Source organism: Melitaea cinxia, chromosome 5 (genome assembly GCF_905220565.1).
Source record: "Melitaea cinxia chromosome 5, ilMelCinx1.1, whole genome shotgun sequence".
Classification (NCBI taxonomy): domain Eukaryota; kingdom Metazoa; phylum Arthropoda; class Insecta; order Lepidoptera; family Nymphalidae; genus Melitaea; species Melitaea cinxia.
Window position 1 is genome coordinate 10,188,233 of NC_059398.1, and position 11,746 is coordinate 10,199,978.

Below are 11,746 nucleotides of genomic sequence, written 5' to 3' on the forward strand. Positions count from 1 at the left end.
AATACAATGTAGGTCGACGAAAAAATAGTTATGTAAATACGCATTATTAAATATAACTCGAAATGTACTTGACAGATATCAATTAAATTTTAATGGGACAACAGGGCACAAAAAAAAAATCATCGAAATCGGTCCACCCAGTCAAAGGTTCTGACTATGACGTAAGTTTAGTTACAAAAGTTTGTGGCTCTGGTTAACGTGATATCTAATATTACTTCGAACAGAATGTTAAAAAATTACGCATAAGAAATAACGTATGTTAGTTGCCACTTTGTATGCCTTTGATACCTGGTATCTGCCAAACTAACCATGAGTTGAACTTCATATTTAGCCATTGCTTCAACCTGTTTTAGAAGCATGCGCTGATAAACTTTCAGCTTTTATAAAATGACGAAGGTCTGGCCCTCGCGGGCTCTTGGGTTATTATATTCGCATATTTCTTTTTCGACCACGGACTACCCCGACTGTAACCAAGAAAGTGTAAGATAACCAGCTGCGTGATGCTAAGCTTATTAAGTGCACTCTTAGATATCTCAGAACACAAGTTTCCACGGACGTCCTCGCGAGTCAGGAGCCTACATTTTTTTTCTTTTTTTTCCACTCGCATTTAACAGCTCTACCTATACTCGTACTTGTTTGAGTTTCAGTCATTTCATATAGCCATATGCCTAAAATGGTTTTGGTAGATTGAGTTACATAGGGTACCTAGCTTAGGATCTATTTGGCTTTTATGATGTAGTATATCACTGTTTATGTTTATATACTCTTTCAGTGCTAATTAACCTAAACCAAGCCAGCCCTAATTAAATCAAACCAGCCGAAATTAAATCAAATAATTTATATTGTAAAAATTATTTCATTTCATGTAAGCTAGTACTTAAATCTACATAAAATATACGCCTTTAAAATTAATTGTTATTTCTAACCTAGTTCGATATTTTCGTGTATTATAATAATACTATTATACACGCAATCCCTTGTTATCTTACACTTGATGCAATTATCAGAGTAATTATAAAATATATTTTATGTATGTAGTAGCGCTCTTGTTTCTTTTCTACAAAAATACCGTAAATTTATACATTGGTTAACATGAGGTTTTAGCTTAACTACTTCAAAAAGGAGGAGGTTCTCAATTCGAGTGTATTATACATATTTTGATTTTTGATACTTTTTTTTTAAACTAAAAGCTAGTGCTTGTCGAGTGTTCCCATTTAAATTTGAACGAGATCTGATGTGTAATTTTGAGTTATCTTTATTAATGCGTTTTGCAAATTGATTTCGACTACGTTGATGATGTTCTCATTTTATTACTTGTCGATGTAAATAAATTGAATTCGAGTTTTTTACTTGAGAACAAACACAAATAGTATTCTAACAAACGATAATTCCAATTATAATATTTTCTATCTCCCACCAGATGTTTTTCTCATCAAATTAAAAATAACGCATTAAACAATGAGTTAAGCTATATTTAACTCTACAATATACAGAAAAATTTATTGATTTTATGACAAATCCAATTAATACAATTGGGACAAAATCTGATAAAAATCAAATTGCGATAAAGGGACTTTGACACTTTACTTTTTACAAGATATTAAAATAAAAGCGGCATAGTTTACGTTAAAATTCCAATGTTGTTCAAAGTCTAATCATGCATTAAGTCATGGTAACGAATAACGTAATTCGCCCTTGACTGTGTAAACCGTTTCATATTAGTTCTCAGTTGAACAGTTGCATTTATATACTCTTTGTGAACATTTCTCAGGTTCTCAGTTTCCCACCGCATATAAAGATTTGCGTCAATTTTTTAGGTTAAGTATAAAAAGAACGCGATGTTTTAAAAGTATTTTGATTTGGTTTTGAACAACTTTTTTCGTGTTATATGTAACTAAAAAGTTGGTATCATAGATAAATATAATATGGTGTACAGTTGGTATAAAAGTGATTAAATTTCATAAAAATATTACATATACGTTTCAAAGTGAATCATCTTTTATGAAGCTGAAGTGCTTAGGTAATAGGTTGAACAAAATCATCATAATAGTACAAATAGTATATAGTCGATACAACTCTGAATAACGACGAAATGAAATTAATAAAAAAACAACAATAATGGCAAAAAAGTTTCTTTTTTCTACAATATTAAACTCTAATAGGTCGAGCATAAAACCAATATTGAAGTGCACACAATTGAAAAAAATTCACACTGAGGTGAGTTTATTGATTTTATAAAATTTACATTTATCGTATTATTATTATTATTTTTTTAATAAATTTATAGTTTTGTAATCGCAAAATTCTAATTTACTTTTAAGTAAAGGAATTAAAGGTTACTTACTCTTAATGAAAAATTATGTTTATTCAAAGATTATATATAATCACATTTTATTTTTTTTTATTTTACTATATTAGATGTTTTTCTTATTAGAAATTACTTCATTAATAAGATTTTTATAACAAAAACAAAGTAATTGTTAGGTACATAATTATATAATCCAATTATTATAATATTTTCTGTCTTTTTTAAATATAGAAATAAAAAAATCATTATATTTTAAAAATGGAGCAGGATAAAAGACGACTACTCGGTTATTTGAAAGTCATACAAGACATAAAAAGTGTTTAATGTAAATTTTACTGATCTGAATCTTTATATATCTATATCTTCCAGGCTTCAGTGAAGGAAATACAAATTCCTGTAAAATGGGGACATGTAGCAGCTAAATTGTGGGGTGATGAGAATGAGCAACCAATACTTGCCTTACACGGATGGCAAGACAATGCTGGCACCTGGGACCCTCTAGCACCAATTCTTAGCAAAAAACGTCCAATATTAGCAATTGACTTTCCCGGCCATGGACTATCTTCATGGATTCCGCGTGGTAAATTTAATTTTACTATTTTTACAATTTGTTTCAGTAACTAAATTGTTGACTAATTTTAAAATTATACACTGATTTATTTTTATTAGAAACGTATATATTTTAGGCATGCAGTACTACCCCTGGGACCTACCTCGTTTAATCCTTTATATAAAGGATTATTTCAAGTGGGAAAAATTATCCTTACTATGTCACTCTATGGGTTCAATAGCAGGAATGCGTTTTGCGAGTGTGTTTCCGGATGACGTCGACTTTTACATAGCAGTCGATAATTTAATTTATGATGATTACGACTTGAATCAAGTGGTAGAAAATTTTCCCAAGATATTGCGAAAAATTCAAGTAATACAATCATTACCAGGGGAACCTCCGTCTTATACAGCTGAAGAAATTGTTAAAATTTGGCATTTAGGTACGTCCAAATCAGTGTCGATGGAAAGCGTCCAACACCTCATGAAACGTGGAACAAAAGCGTCGAGTCGCGATCCCAAAACATACTATTTTTCAAGAGACCCTAGACTAAAGCATATATTATTCAGTGTTGAAGATAAAAAATTTGTAGAGGCTCTAATTAAAAGATTAAAGTGTCCAACTCTTTACCTAAAAGGAATAGATTCACCATATGCCTGCGACGAACACTCCGTAGAAATGAGAGACATCATTGCTAAGAACAATCCTGATTTTGAGTGCCATTTTCTTAATGGTACGCATCACGTGCACTTAAATAATGCTGAACTCGTTGCACCACTTATCTTAAATTTTCTACAGAAACATAAGTTTTTAAAGTAATTTAATTTTATACATTTTTCAGTTTAAATATTAAACTGAAATGCAACATATATTGTGATACTAATGTATGTAAGGGTCTATATTTATTTTTACAATTTACCTAAATGTTTCAACGACAAACAATGTGACGAACATAATGAATTTGGGCTTGTAACTAATTATAGATACATATAATTATGTGAATGTTCGCAGTTTAGAGAATGAATAAAATCCACGAATTTAAAAGGGACTTTTTCTTTGACGACACAGTAGCATGCGCCGGGGTAATATAATCCAACTTATTACTAAGTTGGATTGAACCTTAACTATTTATAACTGTTAACTGACTAATATAGTAATATGAATGTTGTTATTAATTATATTATGTGCCTGTTAGAATTTTTTAAATAAAGTACTCTTACAAGTATTATTTTGGTTTTTATTACAATTTCAAAAATAATAATATGAATGTTGTTATTAATTATATTATGTGCCTGTTAGAATTTTTTAAATAAAGTACTCGTACAAGTATTATTTTGGTTTTTATTACAATATCTATAATATAAAAATGAGTCGCTGAATGTGTTGCTAAGCGCAAAACTCGAGAACGGTTGGACCGATTTCGCTAATTCTTTTTTTGAAATATTCCTTGAAGTACGAGGATGGTTCTTACGGAGAGAAAAATTTAAAAAAAAAATTTAAAATTTCCTGAAAAAGTCTAAAAACAACACTTTTCTATACTCCCATACAAAAGATTTGTGATAATACTTAAAAGTCACTGTTAGGCGATACGAAGTTCGCCGGGTCAGCTAGTCAAAAATAATAATATGAATGTTGTTATATTATGTGCCCGTTAGAATTTTTTAAATAAAGTACTCGTACAAGTATTATTTTGATTTTTATTAAAATTTCAAAAATAATAATATAGTCCATATATTTTGTTATATTTTTAACTAAGTGCCATAGGTAATACGTTAATTTGTTGCATCACTGTCTATAGAATTATCTAAAATTGAAGAAATATTATTAGCTGCATCACACACATGTGCTCCTTTCCGAACTGGTAAAACTTTAATCAGGGCATCTTGCCATGATACTCCTTCACACACTCGGAGGACAATCTCAAAAACTGTAACAAAAATTATTATATATATTCCACAAATTCTATAATAATATGGGACTATATTTATAACGCTGTGCTCCTTTCCAATTAAGACTACTTTTGTAATAAAATTTTTTGAAGGGTATTTTTTTAATAATATTCTGTCCACAGTTATAATAATTTATACTGAAATTTGAATATCAAGTTTGGTTGATACAAACACTTCAGAACGTAATTTTCCAAAAAGGTAATCTCGAAATTTCAATGAACATAAACGAAACAACAACGAAAACAACCGCTCTGTCGTAGTGGTGCATATAGTCTCCTAAAACACCGACGGTTTGCGGGTTCGATTCCGACTCTGATATAATATTTGTATTTGTACAAATGTCTTCAAGGTTTGGATGGATTGATTGGATATTAAGCCGTCGGTCCCGATTGTTATCATAAATACCTGATAGCGATCGTCAATCATAGTATGGAACATGTCCGCCAACCTGCAATGGAGCAGCGTGGTGGATTAAGCTCCCAATCTTTCTCCTACATGGCGAAAGAGGCCTATGCTCAGCAGTGGGATGTTCAGTCTGAATAGAATCAAAAATTACGATTTTTTTTATATACATATTACGATTGGTAATGGTCGTCGGCAAGGATCACTGTCCTTAAACTTTACTCCAGCATTTCTGCATAATAGATGTAGATAATTGTTGAGTACTAAATACTTTTACATTTTATTTATCTTTATTTTTGTATCAATATAAACAATACTCTACTATACTATATTCAGTTGGCGACCACTCCACTCAGTCGCCGAACGGTTAGTATCCGTGCGGAGGACTAATATAAAGTAAAAATCTCTAAAATAATAATTCTAAATTATCTCTATTAGTCAGTGATGTACAAGATACCTCAAATAAAGTATCTCGAATACCAAATACAAAATACTTTTAAAATAAGTATTTCAGATACCAGATACAAATAACTTTCTGTAATGGTATCTGAAATACTAGATATAAAATACGTATCTTTCAAATACTTTTTATAGATAAAATACTTTTGTAAAAACAACATTATTTTTAATGAAAGTTTAATTTTTTACATATAAATCGCGTTGATTGCGCATCCGTGAAACAACATAATATTACATTTTTATGGTTTTAATTGGAACTTAAGTAAAACTAGTCCATAAAAGTTTATCACTCATTTTCCTTCGATGAGGCCACATGATCATGCCTCCAAATGAGAAGAGTCGCTCCATAGGGGTAGAACTTGGCAAACAGGTGTTGTATTTCAAAAATATTTTTTTTATTGTAGGAAAAGCATTTAAACTCTTTGTTGGTATCTTTATTATTTAAATATTGCAATGTTTCTAAGTCAGCGGTGCTGCCTGATCCTGTGTTTTCGGCACTTGCAACAGAGGAATCTGAATCCTCTAAAAACATGTAATAGGATAAAAAAAAGACAATTCTTTTTTTCTATAAAATGTTGCCACGCCACCTATCAATTTGACCCTAAAAGACTAAAACACGGGACTAAAGATTCAATAGCGCGTTCAGTTTCTGCGACAACATTAATATTTAAAAATAAATGTCACCTAGGATGTCACAATAGAATCAGTTATCTGTTACTAAAAGTATCTTAGCAAACATAGTATCTACAAAATACTAAGATACCAAACAAAAGGTATTTAAATACAAGATACAAAATGAATTTTTAAAAAAGGTATTTAGTTACAAGATGAAAATACGTATTTTGTATCTTGTATCTGTATTTCAGATACTTTTATCTTAGATAAGTTACATCTCTGCTATTAGTCAATAGCATCTTATTACAAACAAATTTACTGGCAAAGTAAACTTACTACTTTTGAAAATTACCGCCTGAAACATAGTAGTATTTACTTTAATAAAATCATTACATTTACTTACCATGGTCTATTGTTAAGACTTTCCTAGTCTTCATATTGACATACTTATCTAGAGGTAACTGACCATGTCGTATACCTTGTTCAACAGCGATTTTATGGCACAAACCCTGTAATTAGATAGTAGAAAAAAAATTTAATTTCACTTTACTAAATAATCAACATTTGGGGACTATTGAATGCCATAAAAAATGTGTTAACCAATCATTTTTGGATTAAATCTATTGTTGGTTAATAATTCAATTTTGGTCGGATTTATTTATTATTTAGTTAGGTCACATCATCAAATCATCACTTCAGCCTATTGCAGTCCACTGATGGACATAGGCCTCCACAAGTTCAGGCCAAAATGGCGCGAACTCATGTGTGTTGCCTATAGTCACCACGCTGGGCAGGCGGGTTGGTAACCGCAGGGCTGGCTTTGTCGCACTGAAAATGCTGCTGCCCTTCTTCAGCCTGTGCATTTCAAAGCCAGTGGATGGATGACTATCCCGCCATCGGTCGGCTTTATATGTTCCAAGGTGGTAATGGAATTGTGTTAACCTTTAGTCACATCTTACCACAAACACGGGAAGAGAGGGGGTGGCTATATCCTTTACTTCATAGCCAGCTTAGATAGGTCAAAGCAAGAAATATACTGCTAAAAATCTATAAGACTGATTGTAAAAGTACCTCAACCTTACAGAATAATTATCATAGCCAAGTAATATTGCTCTCAAGTAATGTTCCTGTGGTGAGCAAGTTAGCCAGAGGCCCTAGAAAGGGTTGAAGGTAAGGTAGGCAGTGTGCTTGTAAAACTTCTGATATTGCAGGCATCCATAAGCTATGGTAACCACTTACCGCTATCAGGTGGGCCATATGCTTATTTGCTAACCTAGTTGTATATAAGAAAAAGCATACAATTGATAATACATTAGATTTAAAAAACTGACCTTGTGTTTGTTATGATCCACTAAACCTCCTATTATATAGTATGTATCTTCTTCAAAAGATTCAATAATATTATCTGATTCACTTGTCAAATAAAAAAGCTTTTCCTTTGGAAATTTATCGAGGTATTTTTCTTCATGAAAAACTATCTGAAATTATTTATTATTTAAAATATGTTAACAACATGACAGAATTTATACTTAGCAGAAATTATATTTTAAAATAATCACAATACAGTCTGATGTTGATAAATAAAAATGGATTAAGAATCAGCAGATATATCTTCAAGCATTGAATCTTCAAATTCAATTCACCAAGCTGTTATGACACGACAACACCAATGTGACATACTTAACGATTGGATTGGATGTGAAAAACTGGCAATATGGTGAAAGGAAACACTGACCCCACTACAAGTAAAAGAAAATAGCTCAGCTAAAATTATGTGGAAAATACGGATTTAATTTACACATACAAAAACACATTACAACCTCAGAGCTTAAGAAATTAAATAATTAAGCAAATATCAGTATAATTTAATATAATAAATAATTAAAATAAGCAATATATACTTAAAACTGAAATCAGCCAGTTGTGGAACACTCAATTCAACTAGGAGCAACAGGAAACAGAACAGGTAGCTTAAAGCGTAAAAAAGTACTTAGAACAGCTATTACACAACACTCTCCCAACACTACTCATTTACCTAACACAAATATTTCACAAAGATGAGGAAGAGGCAGAGGAAGGAGTAAAAGAGGCATTCTACATGCACCTATAGAATAGGGGGAATATAAATGCATTTTTTTTTCGTGGGTTACGAGACAGAGCGTTTATTTAGACCAACGTTAGTCGTGAAGGTATTTACCAACCAATAAGATTTAATTTTTTTTTTTGTAGGTTGGAAAACAAGTGTATGAGTCACCTGATGGTAAGTGATTACCATAGCTATAACACCACTTGTAACGCCAGAAGCATTGCAAGTACGTTGCCGATTCTACCTCCAATCCCCCCAGAAGCTCTGGTCCTTACTCACCACAGGAAAACAACACTGCTTGAAAGCAGTATTATTTTGCTGTGATTATCTATAAGGTCGAGGTATTTTCCCAGTTGGTCTGCCCCAGGTTTTGAGCTGGATATATCCTACTTCATATATTCTACCTTCCTCAGTTCAAAAAATAATAATTTTTAGTGTCTTAATAATTAAAAAACAAACACTAATAACAAAAATACACTTACATCCCAATGTTCATAGCCATTATGTCTAGACATATCAATTCTTGATTTCTCTCCAAAACTAGTTACATAAAATTGTAATGGAGATTCTGAACGCCTGTTAATTGAATAGCATCTTAATATTTGTTTAATAACTTTATATCTGTCTTTTTCAATCATTAAGTTATCAAAACTAAGGTCTATAATAATACCAATTTTTTTTTTAGGTTTCTCAAGTTTCATTTTCTTTAATGCTTTCCTATTTGGTCCTAAATCTATATTAGCTTCCTGAGCTTTTCTTCTTCTTTCTTTGGCTCTTGCTTTCTCTTTTGCCCTTTTTTCCATCTTACTATTCTCCCACCTAACTTTCTTTAGCCATTTCCGCATTTGATTTTTTGTGTATGGTCGCGGTAATTCCGTGCCATTATCGTCTTTTAAGCCAGGGTCAATTTTAATATCGAAAAGTGTGTATTGAGGAAAATTGAATTCATAATTTAATTCTTGTTGAGGTATAGTGGAATTAGTTTTTTCCATTTTTATATTTCTTGAATTTTTTTAAATAAATAGTATCATTTAACATGTAACCTGTTTGCTTATACGATTTGTTTTAAAAGTATTCACCTTACAATCTTAATTAGTCACGAGTCAGCATTATTAATAATATACATTCTTTTAATTTCATAATGAACTCATTAATCAAAGTGATATTACTTTTTTTCTTTTTAGTAATACAAATATTACTTTCAACCAAAACATAACTTTAAAAATGTTGTTGTTGTTTTAAAATTTATCCCCAATAGGGAAAGGCAAAGGACTATAATCCATACAGCCTAGTCTGAATTTGTAAGTTTCGTTCTGATATATCAAAAGGCCGGAGCCAAGTCTGAAGTAACTTTATTGTTCTTCTGATTCGATGACTGGTAGAGTAAGGCCGAAACCAAGTCTGAAATTTCATATTTTCGTCTACTCTTCTTTGTCTATAAGTGATAGGCGAGGTCGAAACCAAGTCTGTAATAGGCCGAAGCCTGAAATATCAAAATAAAATTTCACATCCGATGAATGAAGGTCCTGATCCTGTTTCAAATATCATTGATAGTATTGCAAATAAATTCAAATATACTAGTATAGTTATCCAAATTAGTCAATAAATCTTGTGTATTGCGCGGGACATTTTTTGGTCCAGAAGTTGATAACAAGTTGGCTATAAATAAGAGGCGTTCCAGATTAAAAGCGGAGCATTCAAAAAATATGTGATCTAAAGACTGTGTAGAGTTGTTGGTGCAATGTGGGCAAACGGGCGATGAGATGATACGCATACGATTCAAATGTGCATTAAATCTGCAATGTCCAAATCTCAAGCGGCATAGTATTGTATAATATTTTCTGCTTCTATGTTGATGCGATTTAGTAAACCAAGGACTTTTTCCAATATCTTGATTTATCTGAGCATACCAAGATCCTTTTCTTAACAAGGTTTGTCGCCAAAGATCACGCCAATCAGATAGGATTTTTGATTTAATAGCAACTAATAGATCAGTGTATGGTACGGCAACATTCTCATCAACAGGGCTGCCGCTGTCACTGTCAACAATTGAACGTGCCAGAAAGTCCACGTGTTCATTTCCCCTTACTCCTATATGTGAAGGTGTCCACAATAATTTGATGTTGTAGTTTCTTCTGGATAGTTGATAAAGGAGATGTCTTATTTCTAAAATGATGAAGTTTGTATTAGCACTGAATTGATAATTATCTAAAGCCTTTAGAACGCTCATACTGTCAGTAATGATCAGCCAATATTGATTAGTTTGTTTTTTAATGAATTCTAGGGCAGCAGTAATTGCTAGAGCTTCAGCTGTAAATATTGATATCTCCTTTTTCAATCTGACGCCTTGGCCAAACTTCAGATGAGGTACATAATAGGCCATGGAAACATTTATATCATTTTTTGATCCATCTGTGTAAACTTGTTTGAACTTATCAGAGTATTGTGCTATGAGGTTGTAAACTTCCTGGCGCTCTTTTAGCTTATGGTCAATAATAATATCGATTTGATTAATAAGACAGTCAAACTCCTTTTCGTAACACATCCAATTGCTAGAACTGTGTATTTTGTGTTGGTTATTTAGATTTAACATGAATGAATATTCGAAGAGAATAAATGGGTTATTAGAAGTTAATGGAGCATTTACAGGATATTTACTATGTAAGTAATTAAGCTTTTTAATTAGAGGATGATTACTAATGGAAAACAGTTTTAGCAAAAAAAAGTATTTCAAATATTTAAATCTAAGGTGTAAAGGGGAAATGTTGCACTCGACCTGTAACGAATTAATTGGGGTTGTTTTCATGGCGCCAGTGATAAGTCTCAGGCTGTGATTTTGAATAATATTTAATTTGTTAACCAACTTGTCATTAGCAGAAAAACATAGAAATCCATATTCAAAATGACTGCGTACAAGAGATTTATATAGGGTAAGAAGGATTTTTGGATCAGAACCCCAATATGTTTTTGCAAGAGACTTTAAAATATTAAGAGCCTTAAGAGCTCTATCAACTATGTGGTCTACATATTTGTTCCATGATAAGTTATTCATGAATATAACACCTAAAAATTTAACTTCATTTGTGATAAGAAGAGATATATTATTATAGTTTATTTTAATTCTTTCAGACCCTACTTTATTAAAAACTATGACTTTAGACTTTTCAAAGCTAATGTCCAATGCAAGATAATTAAAATAAGAATTTAATTTAACTAAAGCTTCGTTTAACTTAAGATTTAGGGTAGTTATATTATTACTAGAACAATAGACTACCAAATCATCAGCAAACTGTAAATTGTATATATGAGAGCCTAGAATTAAGTTTAATCTATGTATATAAAGTGTGAAAATCAATGGACTCAAAATGCTACCTTGA

General features: G+C 31.4%; 2 protein-coding genes across 3 annotated transcripts; one reads left to right on the forward strand and one right to left on the reverse strand.

Moving 5' to 3' along the window:
• The first annotated feature begins 1,586 nt into the window (after nt 1–1,586).
• LOC123654031 (probable serine hydrolase) lies at nt 1,587–4,083 on the forward strand. The gene is made up of 4 exons (XM_045589995.1): nt 1,587–1,817; nt 1,989–2,217; nt 2,678–2,888; nt 2,995–4,083. Exons 2-4 carry the CDS (start codon nt 2,119–2,121, stop codon nt 3,675–3,677), a joined length of 993 nt encoding a protein of 330 aa, XP_045445951.1. The 5' UTR covers nt 1,587–1,817; nt 1,989–2,118; the 3' UTR covers nt 3,678–4,083.
• A 458-nt stretch (nt 4,084–4,541) lies between these two features.
• On the reverse strand, nt 4,542–9,591 carry LOC123654032 (tRNA methyltransferase 10 homolog A). Of its 2 annotated transcripts, XM_045589997.1 has the most exons (5): nt 9,449–9,472; nt 8,852–9,371; nt 7,615–7,761; nt 6,687–6,792; nt 4,542–4,785 (listed from the first exon to the last, which is right to left on the reverse strand). In XM_045589997.1, exons 2-5 carry the CDS (start codon nt 9,359–9,361, stop codon nt 4,631–4,633), a joined length of 918 nt encoding a protein of 305 aa, XP_045445953.1. In that variant the 5' UTR covers nt 9,362–9,371; nt 9,449–9,472; the 3' UTR covers nt 4,542–4,630. The 2 variants fall into 2 exon arrangements, with proteins under 2 accessions (XP_045445953.1, XP_045445952.1); XM_045589996.1 differs by having other exon boundaries at nt 8,852–9,591.
• Nucleotides 9,592–11,746: the final 2,155 nt, after the last annotated feature.